Source organism: Schistocerca gregaria, chromosome 7 (genome assembly GCF_023897955.1).
Source record: "Schistocerca gregaria isolate iqSchGreg1 chromosome 7, iqSchGreg1.2, whole genome shotgun sequence".
Taxonomy (NCBI): Eukaryota; Metazoa; Arthropoda; class Insecta; order Orthoptera; family Acrididae; genus Schistocerca; species Schistocerca gregaria.
The window spans coordinates 220,894,842-220,920,996 of NC_064926.1; the positions used below are offsets into that span (position 1 = coordinate 220,894,842).

Sequence of the window (26,155 nt, forward strand, 5' to 3'; positions counted from 1 at the left end):
TGCCTTTCTGTGTCAACTGTTTTCTTGCCCACCGTTCTGTAACCTATGTGTAATCTTTCTGTTTTTTCTCATCTTGTATCCTCTGGCTGAAGAGCAGCGTAGAACGCTGCTGACAGCCTGCCTGTTGTACAGGTTTTAAAATTACAATAAAGAAAAAAAAAGTCTTCGTCAGTCCTCGTTCGGCTCACCTGAAGATGGCTGGCAGTTGTCCAGCCGAAATATCGTGCGAAGAAGTTTACGACGACCGGCTGCAAGCCCGAAATCTATTTGAACACGTGGAAGGAAGTCAGCCGTGCCCTTTCAAAGGAACCATCCCGGCATTTGCCTGGAGCGATTTAGGGAAATCACAGAAAACCTAAATCAGGATGGCCGGAAGCGGGATCGAACCGTCGTCCTCCCGTGTGCGAGTCCAGTGTGCTAGCCACTGCGCCACATCGTTCGGTTTTCTGTGGCCAACGAGAATGGACCTCAGTGAGCACAGCAGTGTTCTTCTGCACAGTTCCGAATTGTTTATGTTACCATTAATGGTGGTTTTGACATTGTGTTAAACATTTTGTCTAGCAGTCCCTGAGCTCGGTGGTCACGTTCCACAACTTCAAAGGTGTTCTAAACTATGCTGTTCCTCATTGCACTCTCAGATGTTATCTACAACGGTCTGTGTATTTCGAAGAAATCCGGCTTTCCACCGTTCCATCCGCAAATGCATTCTTCTAGGTCTCCGTCGACGATGGCATACCACCCCTCCCCCACCACACACAGCTCATTCAAAATGGTTCAAATGGCTCTGAGCACTATGGGACTTAACTTCTGAGGTCATGAGTCCCCTAGAACGTAGAACTACTTAAACCTAACTAACCTAAGGACATCGCACACATCCATGCCCGAGGAAGGATTCGAACCTGCGACCGTAGCGGTCGCGCTTTCCAGACTGTAGCGCCTAGAACCGCTCGGCCACTCCGCCCGGCCACAGCTCATTAAAATGTATTCTGGCATTATAGTGCAACCACATGACGTACCACCTGTTCTGTTTCTTTAAGCACCTGCTACTGAGGGGCGTCTTCCTCAAAGCATGGGTCACTCTGACTGCTTAGCGTTCGGTTTTTCCAGGTGTCTGAGCAGTGAATTTTCCTGCTCACGGTCTAGTGTAAGATGCTTTCACAGAGCTTTTTATTTGTCTATTGTGTATTAAACTGGGGACCTAGAAACGACGGAGAGGCTTCCTCCCGTCGTAGCCCTCCGTGGTTCACAGCCCCACAACGGGCCCCAGCAGTCCACCCACCCCACCGCCGCCCCACACCGAACCTAGTAGGGTTATTGTGCTGTTCGGCCGTAATTATTGTGTACGCGTACGTCGAGACAGTGTTTCCGCAGCAATCGCCGACATAGGAGTTTTTTATTTAGACGAAGATGTATTTCAGTATAAAAATGTAATCTACATTAATTGATACTATTAAGCAGTAGGAGTGAAGAAGAATTACATAACTTCCTGAATATAATGAACAGTCTAATGAGTGTTTTCCCTGTTTATGTGCAACCAATTGCCAATGGTCCTTTTTTCATTACGGTCTTCATGTACATTACTTTTCGCGGGCCGCACGGAGCGGCCGAGCGGTTTGAGGCGCCGTGTCACGGAATGCGCGGCCTCTTCCGTCAAAGGTTAGAGTCCTCCCTCGGGCATGGCTGTGTGTGTTGTTCTTAGTACAAGTTAATTTAAGTAGTGTGTAAGTCTAGGGACCGATGACCTCAGCAGTTTGGTCCCTTGGGAATTCACACCACAACATTTGAACTTCTCGCGGCCCATACCTCTGGTCGTAGTTGTGTCGCATTTATGAAGTTCATGGTTGACCGTACTGTTGGACCAAAGCAAAATATCAACATAAACATTTCATTTTTATTTCAAACGCCCTTAACACGTTCAGTATGGAGCCGATTTTCCTGGGCTTTCTTTTGTAGCGGCAGTGGGGTTGTGGCGAATCAATTATTCGTGCGGCCTGCGCATCTCAGCTCTATTTTATAATAAAACGCATCTAGTAATTAACAGCCATATCCAAAAATGTCAGTAAAATTAAGAACTTCTTAAGAGTTAAGTTTTCCTGCTCAGTGACAAACAAAAATATTTACAGAGACAGTAATATTTTAAGACGTGCTTAACTTTAATTAACATTAGTAAATTCGGCCATGAGCTAATTAAAACCAACTGTATACCTCAAGGACAGAGGTTAAGTAGTGCTGCCACTGCGATGTTACAAGATGTGAGAGGGGGAATATTTTACTCTTTGTCGTTCTGTACCGACAACCCACGGATATGAGCGTCTCATGCCGCTTAGCTGCTATTGTAGAGAGTTTGACACGGAAGTAATATGGATTCGTGAATGCGCGTTATAGAGACGGTAGTCTTCGAGTGCGGTACATATTTGCAGCAAGCAATGTGAAATTCAATTAAGACTGTTGTACTACAACGCAATGAGGAGGAGAAAAATTACGTGGAAAGAATTTAATAAACGTTTGTGGTCATATCCCATTAGGCCTTTAAATGCAAGTGCCATTACTGTTATTAATCAATTAATCATTACCTCACACACAAACACACAAACAACTCCCTGGATGAGATGCCGTGGTCGATGTATAAAACATCTTCCTGACGTTTGGTGTCCCACTGCGGGACACATCTTCCAAGCTAAAACGCCTGGAGCTACTTAGGCTTGAGGGGGCTCTCGCATTAATAGCCCGGAAGTTTTAACCGAAGAGTTTGACACAAATTCATCACAACATTTGCTGGTGTGGTATTTTTTTTTTACTATTCGAAAACTATCGCAGTATCCAATATCGTACCACAATTTAAACATTTTGATGCCATGCTTGAGTCTCTTTTGTTTCAAATATTGCCTGAATGCAATGTGTTCTTTGAATGGTCGTAGAGACCCATCAACAATATAAGAGACGATAAAAAAGTTTCCGTTTCGGGGCGTTGCTGCACTGCATATGCAACCCAGCGCGACTCTAACGCGAGTGTATAAGCACCAAAATGTAGGCCATGGGTTAGTGTGGCCTTCGAACGAAAACTTTTTGATCGCCACTTACAGTGTTTCACCAGAGTCATACCATTTTTTAAAAATTTGTTTTTGGTTCGTCGATGAGGAACTGAACTTTTGAGAGACGATCCAAAGTAGTGGTCATCAAACAGTTTTGCTCAAGAGACAATTCTGGCATTGTTGAGCGGCACTTGGCCAACATATATACTCGTCTTATTATTAATTAGTAGCATATATTAATTAATACATTACGAATCCCAAACAGACTATCTCCAGAAATGGAGCTATGAATTGGCCTCCGGTCCCAAGTACAGGTCGTTAAAAGTCGGCACCATTCAGAGCATTTTCTGTCGACTAATCTCTGAGACAGATGCCACCTCAGCGAGCCCACAGTTGTGACAATGCAATTGGCTGACGACGTGTTGTTTGTTGTCTCTGTGAGCAGATATGTAATTGGTTGATAACAGTAACTGTACTTATATTTAAATGCATTATGCAAAATGAGATACGTGCATAAACGTTGGTTAAAATAATTTTTGGTGCTGAGTCACGGCGTTGTAAACTATGAGGATCACTCCAAAAGAAATGCACACTATTATTTTTAATCCATCTTTTATTCTACATGTTTGAAAGTTTTACAGTGTATAGATACATCCTTTAGGAACAATATTTTCATTTCTCCACATAATTTCCATCCCGCCCAACTGCCTTACGCCATCTTTGAACTAACGCCCGTATACCCGCACGGTAAAATTCTGGACCAACCTGTTGGACGCACTGTTTGGCAGCGTGCACAAGGGAGTCATCATCTTCAAACCTTGTTCCACGAAGAGAGTCTTTCAGTTTCCCAAAGAGATGGTAGTCACATGGAGCCAGGTCAGAACTGTAAGGAGGGTTGTTTCAGTGTTGTCCATGAGAGTTTTGTGATTGCTTCCATGGTTTTTTGACTGACATGTGGCCGTGCATTGTCATGCAACAGCAAAACATCCTGCTTTTGCCGATGTGTTCGAACACAATTCAGTCGAGATTGAAGTTTCTTCAGTGTCGTCACATATGCATCTGAATTTATGGTGGTTCCACTTGGCATGATGTACACAAGCAAGAGTCCTTCGGAATCGGTAAACACCGTAGCCACAACTTTTCCAGCAGAAGGTGTGGTTTTGAATTTTTCTTTTTCTTGGGTGAATTTGCATGATGCCATTCGATTGATTGCCTCTTCGTCTCTGGTGAAAAATGATGGACCCATATTTCATCACCATTCACAATTCTTCCAAGAAATTCAACTCCACCATTCTCGTACTGTTCCAAAAGTTCGCTGCATGCCGTTTTTATTGTTTCTTTTTGAGCCACTGTCAACAACCCGCGAACCCACCTGGCACAAACCTTTTTTAACGCCAACACTTCCAGTATTCTCCAAACACTTCCTTCCCCTATCCCAACGTAGCGTGGCAGTTCGGTCTCTGTGATGCGTCTGTCAGCAGTCACCAGTTCGTTAACTCTCTGCACATTGTTTGGAGTGTGTGCAGCCTGACGCTGCGAGGACAATCCTCAATATTACCGTGCCCCCTTTCATCACGTAACCTGCTTACCCACCGACTAACTGGTCTGCGATCGACAGCAGCATCTCCATCACCTTTTTCAACCTCTTGTGGATGTTTCCCACTGTCTCGTTCTCACAGCACAGGAATTCTATGGCAGCACGTTGCTTCTGACGAACGTCAAGTGTAGCAGCCATACTGAAGACTTGCTGTGATGGTACCACTCACGGGAAAAAGTTGAACTAAGTTTGAAAACATGCGGGAAGGATGTATCTACACACTGTAAAACTATCACACATGCAGAATGAAAACTGTATTTTTACAAAAATAGTGTGCATTTCTTCTGGAGTGACCCTCGTACTAAAGCAAATAGAAGTTTCGACCGATTTGCTGCGGTTCTCTTCAAGGCGGTTCACTGCCGTGGAAGCCTACGAGCATGTATACATGTTTACTATATGTGTTCAAAGTCATTTTTCTTCTACTCAGTGCGTTGTAATTTCATGTTCCCTGCTGCAAATAGGTACTGCATTTAAAGATGACAATCTCTCAACGCGCATTCATGAATCCACTCGCGCACTTCCATGGGTTGTCATTCCTCGAAGACAAACAATAAGACGTTATCCCTATTATATCGACTAATACCACAGTGGCCCTCTGTCCATGAATTTGGCTGTTAGTTGCTAGACGCATACTATTATAAAATGCGGTTAACAATCGTGAGCAACACGAGTAATTGATTCGGTAGCTTGCGACCCGCAGGCTGAAGTTTGACGACGACTGATTTAAGGTCATTGTTTGAAGATGATCGTAATAGTCCGAAAGCAGTCACCAAAAGGAAATCACTGTTTTTGCAACTATGACGGATATTGGAAGAAAATAAACAGTTAATACCCAAGTTGCTGGCCCTCTCCAACTCCCGGATGATACCCTCTCCCCCTCCATTTATCCCAACTCTGATCCCTATCTCTCCCTCCTTTCCTCTGTCCTTCCTCTTCCCCCCCTTCCATCCTGTGTTTTCCCCACCTACCCTCTCGCTGCCTCCCTCCTCCCCCCCTCCTGCGAGTGCTTTTGCATTCCCCTTCTCTGCCTTTCCCCACTCCCTCTTGTGTCCGCCCAGCCCCCCCCCCCCCCCAATTCTTATGAGTCCTCGTCATCCGTCGGCTCCTTCCTCCCCTCCCACCCCACTTCGTTTTTCCTCTTGTGGCTGTGGTATGTCATATTTGTGAAAACTTTTTAGTGCAGTGTTCAAGTGAATGTTCAGCCTTGTGCATCTTTCCAAAGTGTTGCAAACAGAAATCATGCTGTCGCTGGGTGTGATTTTTATATCTTTTGCGAACAGAAACCAGGCTGTCGCCGTGTTTTTTAATTGCCTGTCTATTATATCATCTGTCTGCTTCCTGTGTATTTTAGTAGCATCACCAACCCTTTGTTTTATATTTTAAATTCCACAATTTTCCGCCATTTTATCATTTAAGTCACCGATTTCATTGACTGCTTTTATTATTTATTATCTTCATTTTTTAAAACAAATTCTGTAGGCTGAAGAGCGGTATACTAAGCTGCTTCCGGCCCTCCCCATTTGGGGGGAATCGAAACTCAATAAAGGAAAAAAAAAGGTTGCTGGCCCTATCCTCCCTCAGTATGTTGGAACTTCAGAAATTTGCTTTTTACTCTAGACAATGGCGTTCCTACGCAATGACGTCTTCTTAACTAAGTGTGCTGTCAGTGCCCATGGACTAACTTCCACTAAATGAAAAGAACGCTGTCATGCCGAGGATACTCATGGCGTGCTTAACATATTAATGATTTCCTTGATTTTTTCTGGCAAAGATTTGCAAATGTCTCGTTCGAAGAGACATATCGATCAGAAGGGCACATAGAAAATGCACAACGAACTTTTGAATGAATCACAAGTATCGAAAAATAGGAGGGTATCGCCAATCAGTTTGTAATCTGGTCTACAGTCTTTCATATTGGTATTGGTCGTCACAGTTTCCGAACGAACAGCTTTAGGATATATTCAAAATCCTACTTCACTATTCTATTAAAGGTACAAGAGTTGGACGAAAATATGGGAATACTGCGAGAAATGTAAGCGTGAACATTAATGCAGATCCTAGGCAACCCTGAAGATGGCGGCACTGTTGTATTAGACTATGAACGGCATCTGTGTAATGCCCTCAATAAGTTGTGTCAGGCGTGGTCAGAAGAGTGTTCTGCGTAGTTGTGAGTGCATTATGTCGACGCCAAGAGGACTGGGAAATGGGCAGATTGTTTCTGTTCGTATGGTGGGTACTACTGTAACAATGGTAGCCCAAATATTCGTTGTTTCAAGAGACACAGTATCGAAGATTTATACCTCATACAGCGAAAGCGGAAAAACATCATCCGCTAAATCACAACGCGGACGAAAGTGTGTTTTATCGTGATGGACGGTCATTGACGAGGATTCTCACCAAACATAAAAGGACTACAGCTGCAAAAGCCAATGGAACTGAATGTCATTCTCACGAACCCTATCAGCATCAAAACAACACGAAGGTAGCCGTCTAAACTGGAAACTGCAGGACCAGCAGGAATTCCAGAACCACTCATCACTGATATAAGTGAAACCATAAAGCTGCATTATGGAGCAATGGAAGGAGGGCATTTGGTCGGATGAGTCTTGTTTCATACTATTGTCAATTTCTGGCCAAGTTTACGTCTAAGAGTGACACATGACGGAGGTTCAGTGATGGTTTGGCCAACCGCATCGAGGCATTGCCTCATTTGGGCCGCACTGGTAGAGTTGCATTACTGCCATGGGCTGATCAGGTCCATCCCTTGCTACAATATTTGTTCCCAAGCGGTGATGCAAGCCAAGAAGGCTCCTGTTCATACAGCTCCCGCCGTTCAGGACAGTTTTTGTGAGCGGGATACATCGCAGCTAGTCTGGCCACCACCGTCACTAGTGTCGGTTAGACCGTCAGCGAGAGCGCATCGCTAGTTCCTGCTACTAATAAGGCGAGTGCAGCGTTCGCTTGTTACAAATTTTTACGAGCTTCAAACAAGAGCGAGTTTTTTTAGTTATCTGTGTAGTTACCAGGTTATTTTTGTAATTTCTTGCGTGTTCGAGTGCTTACTAGGCACAACCTTTTATTTCAATAACAGTGTAGTGTACAGTACCGCCGTTGCTATCGACCGTTGTATCGACTCTCGTATCGTACAGGCTTTTGTTTGTTTGGTTAGAACAGCTCAGTGTCGGTTAGACCGTCAGCGAGAGCGCACTGCTAGTTCCTCCTACTAATAAGGCGAGTACACCGTTCGCTTGTTACATATTTTTACGAGCTTCAAACAGGATCGAGTTTTTGTAGTTATCTGTGTAGTTACTAGTTTATTTTTGTAATTTCTTGCGTGTTTGAGTGCTTAATAGGCACATAAAAATGGTTCAAATGGCTCTGAGCACTATGGGACTTAACTTCTGAGGTGATCAGTCCCCTAGAACTTAGAACTGCTTCAACCTAACTGTAGCGCCTAGAACCGCTCGGCCACTTTGGCCGGCTATTAGGCACAACCTTTTATTTCAATAACAGTGTAGTGTACAGTACCGCCATTGCTATCGACCGTTGTATCGACCCTCATATCGTACAGGCTTCCATTTCCCACTGCTAATAAGGCGAGTACACCGTTCGTTTGTTGCATATTTTTACGAGCTTCAAACAGGAATGACTGCAGTAATGGTCAGGAACTGTGATTGTTGTGTACAGATCCGAGCTGAATTGGCGACCCTTCGCTCACAGCTCCAGGCTGCGTTGGCTTCCGCCACACAGCTTGAGGCTGCTGCCAAGGGGCGTCACTGTGGGGGATCGAATGCAGGGATGCGAGCACTGAGGTTCATCCCTCACCCGTGGTCAAGTGGGAGGTCATTCCAAAGTCCGGCAGGCAGCGAAAAATTTCTGAGGGGCCGATCGTAGGGCCTCCCCAGTTCGTTTGACGAACGAGTTTCGGGCGTAATCTGTGGCTGACGATGTCTCTCAGCCGGATACAGTCGTCCACCCTGTTCCAGAGGAAGCTTCGCGGCCTGCAAGGTCTGGGAATTCACATGAGGGTGGGTTTGCTGGTAGTTGGGAGCTCAAACGTTAGGCACGTGATGGGGCCCCTTAGGAACATGGCTCCTAAGGAGGGGAAGGAAGCCAGTGTGCATTCTGGGGAGAGTCATTCCGGATGTGGAAAGGGTGATCAGGATGCCATGAAGAGTACAGAGTGGAGCTAACTGCAGATGGCGGCTTATGTCGGTAACAATAAATTGTGTCGCTTTGGATCGAAGCAGATTCTGTCTGGTTTCGGGCGGCTAGCGGAAATGGTAAAGACTGCCAGTCTTGTTTCCGATATTAAGGCGAAGCTCACCATCTGCAGCATCGTCGATATAACCGATTGTGGTCCTTGAGCACAGAGCCGAGTGGAGGGTCTGAATCAGAGGCTCAGGCGGTTCTGTGACCGTGTAGGCTGCAGATTCCTTGACTTGCGCCATCGGGTGGTGGGTTTCCGCTTAATAGGTCAGGAGTCCACTACATCCAGGAGGCGGATACACGGGTAGCGGGGGCTGTGTGGAAGCGACTGGGCGGTTTTTTAGGTTAGAGGGTCTCAGTGAACCACAGAAAGGGCGTGCGTCTAAAAGGGGACAGGTAAAACACACTAAGTTAGTTGTAGAAACGATTGGTATTGTAGTTGCAAACTGTCGTAGCTGTGTAGGGAAAGTACCAGAGCTCCAAGCCCTAAAACAAAGTACTGAAGCTCAAACAGTTGTAGGTACAGAGAGCTGGGTAAAGCCAGAAATAAGTTCAGCCGAAATATTTTTCCAACGATCTAAGAGTGTTCGGAAAGTATAGATAAAATACAGTTGGTGGTGGAGTATTTATTGCTTTAGAGGTAGTTTGCCTTGTAGAGAAATTGAAGTAGATAGATCGTGTGAAATAGTATGCGTAGAGGTTATACCTGACAATCGGACTAAACTATTAATTGGATCGTTTCACCGACCCCCCGACTCAGTGGACATAGTTGCTGAACAGTTCAAAAAACTTGAGTCTCATTTCAAATAAGTACCTTGCTCATAGAATTATAGTCGGTGGTAACTTCAACCTACCCTAGATATGCGGGAAAAATTATACGTTCAAAGCCGGTGGCAGTCATAAAACGTCATCCAAAATTGTACTGAATGCTTTCTCAGAAAATTATTTTGAACAATTAGTTCATGAGCCCACTCGAAGCGTGAATGGTTGAGGAAGCATACTTGACCTTTTAGCAACAAATAATCCTGAACAAATAGTGAGTGTTGTGACGAATACAGGGATTAGCGACCACAAGACAGTTGCTGCTAGGCTGAATGCTGTAATAGCTACAGCCATCAAAAAGAAACGCAAATTATATCTATTTAAAAAAGCTGATAAAAATGCTCTTAACGCATTTTTAAGAGACAGTCTTCACTCCTTCCGATCTGATCAGCATGTGTAGAAAAGTTTTGAAATGCTTTCAAAGAGATGGTATCGACAGCAATTGAGAGATATATACCACACAAATTAATAAGTGATGGTACTGATCCCCCCATGGTACAGAAAACAGGTGAGATCCTTGTTGCATAAGAAACGCATAAAGCACGCCAAATTTAAAAGAACGCATAATATCCAAGATTGGCAAAGTTTTACAGAAGTTCGAAATATAGCGCGTACTTCAATGCGAGATGCTTTTAATAATTTCCACAACGAAATTCTGTCTCGAAATCTGGCAGAAAACCCAAACAGATTCTGGTCATTCATAAAGCACACCAGTGGCAAGACGCAATCAGTACCTTCACTGCGCGATAACAACGGCGAAGTCAGTGATGACAGTGCCACTAAAGCAGAGTTATTAAACACGGTTTTCCGAAACTCCTACACCGAAGAAGGCGAAGTAAATGTTCCTGAATTCTAATCAGGAACAACTGGCACGATGAGAAACACACAAGTAGATACCCTCGGTGTAACAAAGCAGTTAAATCACATAATAAAGGCAAAGCCTCTTGTCCAGATTGTATGCCAGTCAGGTTCCTCTCAGAGTACGCTGATGAAATAGCTCCATATTTAGCAATTATATACAACCACTCGCTCACAGAAAGATCCATACCTACAGACTGGAAGATTGCTCAGGTCACACCAATACCCAAAAAGGGAAGTAGGAGTAATCCACTGAATTACAGGCCTACACCACTAACGTCGATTTGTAGTAGGGTTTTGCAACATATACTGTATTGGAACATTATGAAGTACCTCGAAGAAAACGATTTATTGACATATAGCACGGATTCAGAACATATCGTTCTTGCGAAACACAACTAGCTCTTTATATTCATGAAGAAATAAGTGCTGTTGAAAGAGGATTTCAAATTGATTCCATATTTTTAGATTTCCAGAAGGCTTTCGACACAGTTCCTCACAAGCGTCTTCTAACTATACTGCGTGCCTACGGAGTGACGCCTCAGTTGTGCGATTGGATTCGTGATTTCCTGTCAGAAAGGTCACAGTTTGTAGTAATAGACGGAAAGTCATGGATTAAAACAGAAGTAATACCCGGCGTTCCACAAGGAAGTGTTATAGACCCTCTATTGTTCCTGATCTATATTAACGACATAGGAGACAATCTCAGTAGCCGTCTTAGATTGTTTGCAGATGGTGCCGTCATTTACCGCCTTGTAAAGTCATCAGATGATCAAAACGACATGCAAAATTATTTAGATAAGATTTCTGTATGGTACGAAAAGTGGCAATTGACCCTGAATAAAGAAAAGTGTGAGGTTATTCACATGAATACTAAAAGAAGTCAGCTAAATTTCGATTACGTGATAAGTCCCACAAATCTGAAGGCTGTAAATTCCGCCAAATACTTAGGGATTACAATTACAAATAACCTAAATTGGAACGATCACATAGATAATATTGTGGGTAGAGCAAACCAAAGACTGCGATTCATTGGCAGAACCCTTAGAAGGTGCAACAGGTCTACTAAAGAGACTGCTTGCACCACGCTTGTTCGCTCTATTCTGGAGTATTGCTGTGCGGTGTGGGATCCGCATCAGGTGGGACTGACAGATGACGTCGAGAAAGTACAAAGAAGGGCAGCTCGTTTTGTATTATCGCGAAATAGCGAAGATAGTGTCTCAGACATGATACGTGAATTGGAGTGGCAATCACTAAAACAAAGGCGTTTTTCGTGAAATTTCAATCACCAGTTTTCTCCTCCGATTGCGAAAAAATTCTGTTGCCCCTCACCTACATAGGGAGAAATGATCGTCACGATAAAATAAGAGAAATCAGAGCTCACACAAAAAAATTTAAGTGAACGTTTTTCCCGAGTGCCGATCGAGAGTGAAACGGTAGAGAGACAGCATGAAGGTGGTTCATTGAACCCTCTTCCAGGCACTTTATTCGGAATAGCAGAGTAATCACGGAGATGTAGATCTCAGTATTACTGAGTCTTTGTGCACCACTTCGGAGAGAAGAGCGCGTGAACGTTATCCAACTCAATGTTACCTGAACTTGCCATAATCTTCCGGGAAGAATGGCGTAAAATTCCCTTGAAAACCGTGCAGGTCTCATATTTGTCCATCCCGAGACGACTGAAAGGTGCTTTGAACGTCAGCGGTCTTCCTACATCGTATTAAGCTGAGTAATGAGCTGCGTTTCTGGTGTATCCAAATTTTGGCCATCTCTGTATGCTTCGAGCATCGTTAGTCTCGGAAGCAATTCGCGAAGTTGGAAAAAAAAAGAATCCATCCACAAACGTTTTCTCTTTTTCTTGTTAACTTTCTTCCCCGTGGAATGCAAATGCAGAAGAGCCGGACTCACTTCCAATAGCTTTCGCCCATTTCGCGGTCACAATGTTGTTGTTGTTGTGGTCTTCAGTCCAGAGGCTTGTTTGATGCAGCTCTCCATGCTACTCTATCCTGTGCAAGCTTCCTCATCTCCCAGTACCAATTGCTACCTACATCCTTCTGAATCTTTTTAGTGTATTCATCTCTTGGTATCCCTCTACGATTTTTACCCTCCACGCTGCCCTCCAATACCAAATTGGTGATCCCTAGATGGCTCAGAATATGCCCTACCAACCGATCCCTTCTTCTACTCAAGTTGTGCCACAAATTTCTCTTCTCCAAAAAAAATTAAAAAAATAAAATAAAAAAAAAATAAAAATAAAAAAAGGTTCAAATGGCTCTGAGCACTATGCGACTTAACACCTATGGTCATCAGTCCCCTAGAACTTAAGAGCTACTTAAACCTAACTAACCTAAGGACATGACACAACACCCAGCCATCACGAGGCAGAGAACATCCCTGACCCCGCCGGGAATCGAACCCGGGAACCCGGGCGTGGGAATCGAGAACGCTACCGCACGACCACGAGTTGCAGGCTCTCTTCTCCCGAATTCTATTCAATACCTCCTCATTAGTTATGTGATCTAACCATCTAACCTTCAACATTCTTTTGTAGCACCACCTTTCGAAAACGTCTATCCTCTTCTTGTCTAGACTATTTATTGTCCATGTTTCACTTCCATACATGGCTACACTCCATACAAAAACTTTCAGAAACGACTTCCTGGAACTTAAATCTATACTCGGTGTTAACAAATTTCTCTTCTTCAGAAACACTTTCCTTGCCATTGCCAGTCTATATTTTATATCCTCTCTACTTCAACCATCATCATATACACTCCTGGAAATGGAAAAAAGAACACATTGACACCGGTGTGTCAGACCCACCATACTTGCTCCGGACACTGCGAGAGGGCTGTACAAGCAATGATCACACGCACGGCACAGCGGACACACCAGGGACCGCGGTGTTGGCCGTTGAATGGCGCTAGCTGCGCAGCATTTGTGCACCGCCGCCGTCAGTGTCAACCAGTTTGCCGTGGCATACGGAGCTCCATCGCAGTCTTTAACTCAGGTAGCATGCGTGGACGTGAACCGTATGTGCAGTTGACGGACTTTGAGCGAGGGCGTATAGTGGGCATGCGGGAGGCCGGGTGGACGTACCGCCGAATTGCTCAACACGTGGGGCGTGAGGTCTCCACAGTACATCGATGTTGTCGCCAGTGGTCGGCGGAAGGTGCACGTGCCCGTCGACCTGGGACCGGACCGCAGCGACGCACGGATGCACGCCAAGACCGTAGGATCCTACGCAGTGCCGTAGGGGACCGCACCGCCACTTCCCAGCAAATTAGGGACACTGTTGCTCCTGGGGTATCGGCGAGGACCATTCGCAACCGTCTCCATGAAGCTGGGCTACGGTCCCGCACACCGTTAGGCCGTCTTCCGCTCACGCCCCAACATCGTGGAGCCCGCCTCCAGTGGTGTCGCGACAGGCGTGAATGGAGGGACGAATGGAGACGTGTCGTCTTCAGCGATGAGAGTCGCTTGTGCCTTGGTGCCAATGATGGTCGTATGCGTGTTTGGCGCCGTGCAGGTGAGCGCCACAATCAGGACTGCATACGACCGAGGCACACAGGGCCAACACCCGGCATCATGGTGTGGGGAGTGATCTCCTACACTGGCCGTACCCCTCTGGTGATCGTCGAGGGGACACTGAATAGTGCACGGTACATCCAAACCGTCATCGAACCCATCGTTCTACCATTCCTAGACCGCCAAGGGAACTTGCTGTTCCAACAGGACAATACACGTCCGCATGTATCCCGTGCCACCCAACGTGCTCTAGAAGGTGTAAGTCAACTACCCTGGCCAGCAAGATCTCCGGATCTGTCCCCCATTGAGCATGTTTGGGACTGGATGAAGCGTCGTCTCACGCGGTCTGCACATCCATCACGAACGATGGTCCAACTGAGGCGCCAGGTGGAAATGGCATGGCAAGCCGTTCCACAGGACTACATCCAGCATCTCTAAGATCGTCTCCAAGGGAGAATAGCAGCCTGCATTGCTGCGAAAGGTGGATATACACTGTACTAGTGCCGACATTGTGCATGCTCTGTTACCTGTGTCTATGTGCCTGTGGTTCTGTCAGTGTGATCATGTGATGTATCTGACCCCAGGAATGTGTCAATAAAGTTTCTCCTTCCTGGGACAATGAATTCACGGTGTTCTTATTTCAATTTCCAGGAGTGTATTTTGCTCCCCAAATAGCAAAACTCCTTTATTACTTTAAATGTCTCTTTTCCTAATCTAAGTCCCTCAGCCTCACCCGACTTAATTCGACTACATTCCATTATCCTCGTTTTGCTTTTGTTGATGTTCATCTTATATCCTCCTTTCAAGACACTGTCCATTCCGTTCAGCTGCTCTTCCAAGTCCTTTGCTGTCTCTGACAGAGTTACAATGTCATCGGCGAACCTCAAAGTTTTTATTTCTCCTCCGTGGATTTTAATTCCTACTCCGAATTTTTCTTTTGTTTCCTTTACTGCTTGCTCATTATACATCGGTGGTAGGCTACAACCCTGTCGTACTCCCTTCCCAACCGCTGCTTCCCTTTCATGCCCCTCGACTCTTATAACTGTCATCTGGTTTCTGTACAAATTGTAAATAGACTTCCGGTCCATGTATTTTACTCCTTACACCTTTAGAATTTGAAAGAGGGTGTTCCAGTCAACATTTTCAAAAGCTTTCTTTAAGTCTACAAATCCTAGAAACGTAGGTTTGCCTTTCGTTAATCTATTTTCTAAGAGGAGTCGTAGAGTTAGTATTGCCTCACGTGTTCCAATATTTCTACGGAATCCAAACTGATCTTCCCCGAGGTCGGCTTCTACCAGTTTTTCCATTCGTCTGTAAAGAATTCGTGTTAGTATTTTGCAGCTGTGGCTTATTAAACTGACAGTTCGGTAATTTTCACATCTGTCAACACCTGCTTTCTTTGTGATTGGAATTATTATATTCTTCTTGAAGTCTGAGGGAATTCCATCTGTCTCAAACATCTTGCTCACCAGATGGTAGAGTTTCGTCAGGACTGGCTCTCTCAAGGCTGTCAGTAGTTCTAATGGGATGTTGCCTACTCCGTGCTCTGTCAAACGCTTCACGCAGTATCATATCTCCGATTTCATCTTCATCTACATCCTATTCTATTTCCATCATATTGTCGTCAAGTACATCGCCCTTGTATAGACCCTCTATATACTCCTTCACCTTTCTGCTTTCCCTTCTTTGCTTAGAACTGGGTTTGTATCTGAACTCTTGATATTCATGCAAGTGGTTCTCTTTTTTTCCCAAAGGTCTCTTTAATTTTCCTGTAGGCAGTATCTATCTTACCCCTAGTGATTTACGCCTCTACATTTTTCCTCTAGTCATCCCTGCTTAGCCAAATTTCAATTCCTGTCGATCTCATTTTTGAGACGTATGTATTCTTTTTTGTCTGCTTCATTTACTGCATCTTTATATTTTCTCCTTTCATCAATTAAATTCAGCATCTCTTCCTTTACCCAAGGATTTCTATTATCCCTCGTCTATTTACCAACTTGATCCTCTGCTGCCTTCATTATTTCATGTAGCAAAGCTACCCATTCTTCTTCTACTGTATTTCTTTCCCCCATTCTTGTCAATCCTTCCCTAATGCTCTCCCTGAAAGTCTCTACAACCTCTGGATCTCAGTTTATCCAGGTCCTATCTCCTGAAATTCCCACCTTTTTGCAATTTCTTCTGTTTTAATGTTATCCTTGCAACTACTTCTGGCGCAAACATTGCCGGCAACAGTTGCCGACAATGTTGACGAATATGTGGCTGCAATTCTATTACTGGCAATGTTGCTGGGCTATATTTTTGTCAATATGCAATTTCTGTGACCCATGTGAGGATACTTTTACAACATAGGCTTAAAAGTGGGGGCTACTCAGGGACAGCACATCCCTGGTACCTGCAGGATGAGCTGGTAGTCGCGCACGACGCGGCTCTGGGCCAGGTCGGCGCGCCGGTCTGGGTGGAACAGGATGACCCTGGGGCAGGCGCCGTCGGCCGTGAAGGTGTCCCGTGTGAGGTGGAACTCGCCCACCGCCAGCGGCCGCAGACCCGCCTCCTCCAGCAGCTGCAGGGGCACCTTGTCTCTGTAACACATACCACGCGCTCTCATTTTGTAATCGTAGACTTTTTCCCCGAAACAGCGGTGGCATGCCCTAAGCCAAGGGTACCCAACAAAATTTTCTCGAGGACCCCTTTTCGCCGGCCGCTATGGCCGTGCGGTTCTAGGCACTTCAGTTTGGAACCGTGTGATCACTACTGTCGCAGGTTCGAATCCTGCCTCGGGCATGGATGTATGTGATGTCCTTAGGTTAGTTAGGTTTAGTTAGTTCTAAGTTCTACGCGACTGATGATCTTAGAAGTTAAGTCGCAGAGCCATTTTTGAATCCCCTCATCGAGCATGGTTGGTACCTTGTCATATCACAATATCAAGTACCTAATAAAGCCAAATTAAGAGTCTTTTTATGCGTTTTCCATTTTTGGTACTTAGAAAAACATTGACATATTTATCATTGAAAAAATATTGAGCTTAAAACTTTTTCAATGTAGCCCTCATTGTTTTTGTTAAATTTTTGATTATTTCTCAAAATCTTTGTCTTCAAATCTGGGTGTTTAGTATAACAAACGCCTTTAAAAAATAAAAATTGAGTATGAACTGAAAATGACAGGAAAAATTAAAACTGAGTGTATCGGTCTTTCAAGTGTACTACACTTGAGATAACATTGAGTAAACATGTGTGAAAAATAAGAAAACACTAATTTCATACAAGATATTATTTATCCGAAAAAATACAGTTACATACAAAGTGCCCCTTTAGGAGAGAGTTAGATTTAATTTTCAGTTCTTAATAAGATGAGTTCAATCTGACCTTTGAGGCCATTATTTCTGAAATATTAGGCTCCAAACTTTAAACTTTCACTCTGAAATCCGTCCGCAAGTAGATCCGATTACTATATTTGTTTTTCATGAAACACATGTGTTACGTCTGCCACAGACGGCCCCTGCCAGGCAGACTGCACTCAAAACACCCCTGTATACCATATAACATACACAAGCACTTGCAGGCGCAACCAAGAGGAAACCAATTCTTTAAAATAAACAGAACTTGCTAGAGACTAATGCGAACCTTTTTCTGCAGAGGTCGCCTCACAGATACAGGGAAAGTTGGAGTACTCCGCCGACCTCCGCCGACTTTATAAGGCCAGCGCAGCAGCATTACAGCCAGTTCCTCGCCGAGCTAGGACCAGCTGAGACGGACCTCACCGACGCTCTTTAGGAATAGTGGTTTACATGTTATTTGTTTTCTTTGTGTGTTTACAGTGGTTGTTCGAGAAGTGTAGTTCAGTTTCAATAAACGACCTTATACTGAGTGTTCTACAATACTGAGTATTCTTCAACATGGAAGAAAATGCTTGGTCACACCGATATGTGGTTGTAAATGGAAGGATCATTTCATTCCCTTATCTCCAAGTTTCTTGTAGTCCGTGCATGCTGATGCCCAGAAATCTGTAATTTTATCACCGATGAATATGTTTATCATCGTACCACACCTGGACATATCCACAAGTTGATCTTGCTCTCCTTCAGTGAGGCCTTGGATTTTGTCTATTTCTTCACAGCTGAAGGGATTTATAATCCAGTCGTCAGAGTCAGGTTCAGGGAAATACTCTCTAAAAGTGGTGGCTAGGCTGCGTAGATGATCGGCTACATTGATTTTGATCTGGTCAGTCAAACTCTCCTCTGATGACTCCAAGAATTGTTTTAAAGTAGAAAAGTTAGTTAGTGACTCGTTTTCTGCCCTTGACGCTCAGATCTAACACTTTTTGACCATAGCACTAATCTTATCCTCAGCTTTGAACATGTCTACATTTTTTCCTTGTAAACTGAAGGTTAACACATCAAGTGTTCACACACATCAGTTAAGTACGCAACTGAGCAAAGCCAAGAGAAGTTAGTGAGAATATCCGCGTACTTTATGTCAAGAAGGAAGACACGAACCTCGTCTCTAAGTTCAAAAGATCTTGACAAGATCCTACCTCGAGAAAGCCATCTTACTTCCGTATGAATAAGAAGTTGCTCATGCTCACTGCCGATCTCATTACATTCTAGGACGACGCTAAACGCAGAAGTTAGCGTTCGGTAAAGCTCTGCTCATGCAGGAAGCTACCAATACAAAAAATCTGTTATCATACGAAATATATTTAATATACTTTTTATTCTAATAGCATCTTGCGGACCTCTCTGGCATAGCTCGCTGAACCCCAGGGGTCCGCGGACCACCTGTGGGGGAACCACTGCCCTAAGCGCCAGTGGCCGGATCGGCGGCAGACAGGGATGCGGAAATCCAACGAAGTGTGCGTGGAAATCGGCACTGGCTGCCATTAATTTAAAATGGGAGAGACAAAAGCCTCCTATTTCTCTTCAGACGCAGAGCATTACGAAGTTAATTAGTCTTTTAACCACACCAGCATCGGGCAGCACCGTAATGGCCTACTAAGCACGCAGGGATGGCATCTTTTTCGTCTCCCTATAGCTGGCCCTGTGAACACTACTTTCATGCAACTGTGAGCACTTTCCCGTGTACCCACAATTCCTGCTTACAGCCCCGACAAATTTCGACGCCACAGCACGAATACCACCACTAGACTGATGCAACAGTGACGAGAGTGACCGCCACATCATAATGTCGAACAGCTGCTTCGATGAAGTATTGTGAGAGTTGCACAGTGTTTATCCCGCGGCAAACCCGAGAAGTGTATCTGCAGTAGGGCCGCCAAGAAAGGCTGACAAACTACAACTCAAATGCTGCTTAAAGGTAAACTTAATACACTACTGGCCATTAAAATTGTTACACCAAGAAGAAATGCAGATGATAAACTGGTATTCATTGGACAAATATATTATACTAGAACTGACGTGTGATTACATTTTCAGGCAGTTTGGGTCCACAGATCCTGAGAAATCAGTACCCAGAACAACCACCTCTGGCCGTAATAACGGCCTTGATACTCCTGAGCATTGAGTCAAACAGAGCTTGGATGGCGTGTACAGGTACAGCTGCTCATGCAGCTTCAACACGATACCACAGTTCGTCACGAGTAGTAACTGGCGTATTGTGACGAGCCAGTTGCTCGGCCACCATTGACCAGACGTTTTCAATTGGGGAGATATCTGGAGAATGTGATGGCCAGGGCAGCAGTCGAACATTTTCTGTATCCAGAAAGGCCCGTAGAGGACCTGCAACATGCGGTCGTGCATTATCCTGCTGAAATGTAGGGTTTCGCAGGGATCGAATGAAGGGTAGAGCCACGGGTCGTAACACATCTGAAATGTAACGTCCACTGTTCAAAGGTGACCGAGACGTGTAACCAATGGCACCCCATCACGCCGAGTGATACGCTTCCAATGTGCGTCTATCGCAATGTCGCCAAACACGGATGCGACCATCATGATACTTTAAACAGAACGTGGATTCATCCGAAAAAATGACGTTTTGCCATTCGTGCACCCATTTTCGTCGTTGGGTACACCGTCGCAGGCGCTTCTGTCCGTGATGCAGCGTCAAGGGTAACCGCAGCCATGGTCTCCGAGCTGATAGTCCATGCTGCTGCAAACGTCGTCGAACTTTTCGCGCAGATGGTTGTTGTCTGCAGACGTCCCCATCTGTTGACTCAAGGATCGAGACGTGGCTGCACGATCCGTTACAGCCATGCGGATAAGATGCCTGTCATCTCCACTGCTGGTGATACGAGGCCGTTGGGATCCAGCACGGCGTTCCGTATACCCTCCTGAACCCACCGATTCCATATTCTGCTAAGAGTCATTGGATCTCAACCAACGCGAGCAGCAATGTCGCGATACGATAAACCGCAATCGGGATACGCTACAATCCGACCTTTATCAAAGGTCGCGCAGATGGTTGTTGTCTGCAGACGTCCCCATCTGTTGACTCAGGGATCGAGACGTGGCTGCACGATCCGTTACAGCCATGCGGATAAGATGCCTGTCATCTCCACTGCTGGTGATACGAGGCCGTTGGGATCCAGCACGGCGTTCCGTATACCCTCCTGAACCCACCGATTCCATATTCTGCTAAGAGTCATTGGATCTCAACCAACGCGAGCAGCAATGTCGCGATACGATAAATCGCAATCGGGATACGCTACAATCCGACCTTTATCAAAGTCGGAATCGTAATGGTACGCATTTCTCCTCCTTACACGAGGCATCACAACAACGTTTCGCAAGGCAACGCCGGTCAACTGCTGTTTGTGTATGAGAAATAGATTGGAAACTTTCCTGATGTCAGCACGTTGTAGGTGTTGCCACCGGTGCCAAACTTGTGTGAATGCTCTGAAAAGTTAATCATATGCATATCACATCATCTTATTCCTATCAGTTAACTTTCGCATCCGTAGACGTCATCTTCGTGGTGTAGCAATTTTAAGGGCCAATAGTGTACAAATACGAACGCTTTTTCTTTCTTTCAACCTCCAATCGGTCGCGAATGTAAAACCACAATGAAAGTCCGCGAAGCTTTTTGATTTGCTGCGCAGCTTCTCTACTGTCCTGTCGATCGCGTTACGTCGCGCTTTTCAGTTCTGAGAGCACAGTGAGGACACAAAGATGCGCAGAGCAATAGAATCTCCCACCAAGTGCTGTCATTCGGTTCCTTCTGCCGGAGGCTTCCGCCTGATTTCAAGCAGCGCACATAATGCAAATGATATGCGTGTTCTTGTTCAAGGCAGTGCTTGGCCGGACACAGCAGTTGCAACAGAGACGCTCCTGCAGCATCTCGGTGGGTACTGCTTGGTCGCCCACTATACAGTTTCTCCCTGATTCTCATCTCTTTGCTCACAAGATCCACTGGCTATGAGGATAGAATTTTTTCACAGATAACAAGCAGCAGACCAGCAAGGAATTGGCGCCAACTGTGGGTGGATAAGTTCTATGACGAAGGTATTGGGAAGTTGGTACCACGCTACGACAGATGTCTAAGTGGGAGCGGTGACTATGTAGAGAAATAGCTGGAAGGTGTACCTAACTGTTACACATGAAACATTCCAGATTTTCACTGTGATTTCCATTTAGTGGCCGATCGGATCTTGAAACGAAAATAGCGCTCATATATACTCATCTAGGTGGTTTGGAGGCGTTATCTCTAGGCATATAGGAAAAACACACCTGGGGGTAAACACTAAATAATAATCTTGCAGATGGTTTACAAACCATCTGAAGATAAAGTGACTTAGTCGTGTATGAGCTCACTAGCTCTACAATGAACGATTGCTTACCGTAAGTAGTATACTCGAATACAGCATTTCTAATTTCTTTTCCATATTTTTTTCCTTAGAAAATAGTGTAGAGTAAGTTGTTATAAGGTGTATTTTGGAAACAACGTGGAAATTCCAGCAGTGTGGTGAAATATGAACAGTATTTCAAATTCTTGTCGGGTTTCCAGCCGGATCAAACTGTCTTCTGAGCACAATATTTCAGCCGTCCACCTGGTCGCCATCATCAGGTGAGAAAAGCTACGCTGCTCTCGCCGGTAACTGATTCCACTCGTATTATTTTCTTTATTGTGATTTGATTCCCCTGCCCCATATGGGCAGGGGAGGGCTGTCAGCAGCACAATCCGCCGCTTCCAGCCGAGTGGCATGGCAACTAATACAAGACAAAATATGTTACATATAAGGCGATAAAAAAGGGGACACAAAACAGAGTAAGGAGAGATAATGGAGGTAAAAATACACTGACATGGAGACGTTTATGATGGAACAATTGAAAAAGTCGACAGAGAGTTAAAAAACACAGTTGACGATTGTTAAAACACAAAGAAGGCACTGAAGGCACATGCACAGATTAAAATCCGACCACACTATTAAAAACACTCCAGAACAACACACTTCAAACCCATTTGGAGCACACACAATAAAGAATAAAACTGCCACGTGGGACCTGCTGAGGGAGAGGCCGGAGAGGATAGCAAAGGAGGGGAGAGCAAGGTGCAGTGGGGGAGGAGGCAGGATGAAAAGAGTAGGGATGTCGGCAGGTACATGGAGAGGCAGGAGATTGGTGGGGTAGGAGATGACGAGGGAAGACAAGGCATGAGGGAGTGCAGAGACACTGAAGGGGAGCACAAGAGAGGGAGGGAGCGTAGGAGGGGAAAGCCGCTCAGGAGAAGGGAGGGGGAGGAGAAGGAACCCTGAGGAGGAGGCAGCAGGAAGATGGGGTTAGAGTTGGTAGGAAGGGTAGATGTCAGGGCGAAGCTCATCATCAAGGGAGGGGGGGGGGGGGGGTACATGGTGGATGTTGCATTGGGAAAGGGAGTGGAGGGTGTGGAGTTGGAGAGAGATTTGGACACAAAGGCAAAAGGCGTGGCAATGGGCTGGGGATGGTGAGGAAGGGAGACGCCAGAGGGTGGGGGGATCAATGCGGCGGACAATATATAGTGTGCGGATGTGTTCAAGGAAAAGGAGAAGGTGGGGGAAGGGAATGAGGTCGTAGAGCATGCGCGTGGGGGACAGAAGGCGGATGCAGATTGCGAGGCGGAGCACATGGTGTTCGAGGATTTGGAGGGATTTATAGAACCTGGGAGGGGCGGAAATCCAAGCCACACTGGTATAACAGAGTATCGGGCGGATCAAGGATTTGTAGGTGTGAAGGATGGTGGAAGGATGCAGACCTCATGTCTGGCCAGACAGGAGTTTCAGGAGGTGGAGTCTGTTGTGAGCTTTGTGTTGGATTGTAAGGGGATGGGGAGTCCAGGCGAGGTGGCGGTCGAGTGTGAGGCCAAGGTATTTGAGGTTAGGAGTGAGGAGAATAGGACGGCCATAAATGGTGAGGTAGAAACCATGGAGGTGGAAGGAGCGGGTGGTGCGGCCTGTGATGGTCGCCTGGGTCTTGGCTAATTCCACTCGCAGATGAAAGCACCTTTATATGCATCGGAAGTACAACAGTGCATCCGCTAGATTCAGTTCACACGCGCTCAATCACTACTGCTGCCCCCTGGCGCTAAAAGAGTTGCAGCGCCTCCGGTGGCGAATACTGTTGAAAACGATATATCGTTACAAATGATTATGCATAGCCGGCCGATTCAGATGCCGTTGTTTCTTCATGTCTGCTAAAACAGGATTCCACGCAGTACTTAGCGGGTAACCACTATCGCGATTAATGATATTATCTGCTAGTCTGATTTCGACAGATTCTTTTAAAACGCAATCCCAGTACCGCGAAGCATTTGCAACTACTTGCGTCTCATTGTATACCATCCTGTGTTTTCTGTAAGGCAATGTTCAGCCACCGCAGATTTATCTGGTTGTGATAATCGCGTATGGCGATGATGTTCAATATACCTGTCGTTGACGGAACGAACAGTTTGGCCAATGTAAATTCTCCCGCACTCACACGGTATTTTGTAAACGCCAGACTTCCTCAAACCTAAATCATCTTTGACAGAGCCAAAAAGTGCTCGAATCTTAGCTGGCGGACGAAAAACACATCTGATCTCATATTTCTTCAAAAGTCTACCTATCTTGGCAACACATTCCCAGCATACGGAAGAAAAGCCACAGACCTAAAGGTGTCTTCAGAAGGTTCAGGTAAAGGTCCAATCTCAAAAGCACGTCGAATTTGTCGGTCCGTATAGCCGTTATTATTGAACACGCCCTTAAGATGTTCCAACTCCTGTGGTAAATTTTCAGCATCCGAGACAGCATATGCTCGTTTAATCAAGGTCCGAAGTCTACATAGTCACATTACCAGTATTTAGCGTAAATGAATGACAGACATTGGTGTGAATGAACTCCACCACGTTCTGAGTAACTAACAGCACGTGCTGGTGAACATTATGAATGTTGAAGTCCGACATAAGCAGCCCACAACATCCAATGTGCAGACAAGTGAAATGCACTCACCAGTCAACAAACTATTACGTACTGCACACGTTTGTAAGGAAAAGACACGTGCTGACCAAGGTCACGGTCTCGAATTTAGAATGGCTGTGAGCAGGAGCAGTGCTAAACATCTGCACCACTCATTCCTGCACTATTACTTAGAAATATTTTGACAGTATTGTGAAGTGCAAGCCAGAGCCACTGGAACCATCAGACAGATATCGGGAAAATCTGTAACACCGTGTCCCAAACCCTATTGGAATGTCCAGGAGGATCTGATGGAAATCCAGCGCCCATTTTCTTCTCTGGTTCAGGACAGTAAGATGCCAGTCAAAGAGACATGACAAACTGACTATTCGGCAGGACCCATTGTCTGCAGATGCAGCAGAAACAAAAAGTAGCTTACGATAATGCACGAATGCCTTGGATGGGGAGTTTTATTCCAAGTATATGTATCTGTCACTATGGGAAAATAGAATGTTATGGCGCCGTAGGGAAAATATTTCGACTGTCGAGATGAAGGCTCGGACGTGGCCTACAACATGTATGGACAGTCTCGCAGCAATTTTGGCAGAATGATTCGGGAATGGTAGAGACTGTCGCTGGGGTCCGTGAGGGACATTTCGCTGCTAGGACTGTTGCAAGATGCTTATTCTCCGAGGATGCTATGGACTTTGAATCTGAGCACAATGATCACCAAAGCAGGCAGGAGTCTGGCTCAATTAAGTGCCGCAGCTGCTTCAGCCACAGTCGCCGTCTCCACACTACGTCAGCCGCCTAGAAAGTTTGCTGTCAACAGTTTAATAGCTTGAGTGGTCCATGTTGTTTAGTATAGGTGATCAAGAGGTGGTGGGTGGTGTACACTAATGGCCATAAAATTGCTACACCAAGAAGAAATGCAGAAGATAAACGGGTATTCATTGGACAAACATATTATACTACAACTGAAATGCGATTACATTTTCACGCAATTTGGGTGCAGATCCTGAGAAATCAGTACCCAGAACAACCACCTCTGGCCGTAATAACAGCCTTTATACGCCTGGGCATTGAGTCAAACTGAGCCTGGATGGCGTGTACAGGTACAGCTGCCCATGCAGCTTCAACACGATACCACAGTTCATCAAGAGTAGTGACTGGCGTATTGTGACGAGCCAGTTGCTCGGCCACCATTGACTAGACGAGACGTTTTCAATTCGTCAGAAATCTGGCGAATGTGCGGGCTAGGGCAGCAGTCGAACATTTTCTGTATCCAGAAAGGCCCGTACAGGACCTGCAACATGCGGTCGTGCATTATTCTGTTGAAATGTAGGGTTTCGCAAGGATCGAATGAAGGGTAGAGCCACGGGTCGTAAAACATCTGAATTGTAACGTCCACTGTTCAAAGTGCCGTCAACGCGAACAAGAGGTGACCGAGACGTGTAACCAATGGCACCCCATACCGTCACGCCGGGTGATACGCCAGTATGACGATGACAAATACACGCTTCCAATGTGCGTTCACCGCGATGTCACCAAAAACGGATGCGACCATCATGATGCTGTAAACAGAACCTGGATTAATCCGAAAAAATGACGTTTTGCCTTTCGTGCAACCAGGTTCGTCGTTGGGTACACCATCGCGGGAGGTCCTGTCTGTGATGCAGCGTCAATGGTAACCGCAGCCATGGTCTCCGAGCTAATAGTCCATGATGGTGCAAACGTCGTCGAACTGTTCGTG

The 26,155-nt window shown here is 45.4% G+C and overlaps 1 protein-coding gene across 1 annotated transcript in view; it reads right to left on the reverse strand.

Moving 5' to 3' along the window:
- LOC126282356 (putative methyltransferase NSUN7) overlaps positions 1-26,155 on the reverse strand; it is a 331,497-nt gene that overhangs the window by 83,380 nt on the left and 221,962 nt on the right. Inside the window, exon 5 of the mRNA XM_049982014.1 lies at positions 16,439-16,625. Coding sequence (XP_049837971.1) covers positions 16,439-16,625 — 187 coding nt within the window. The remainder of the gene's footprint in view (positions 1-16,438; positions 16,626-26,155) is intronic.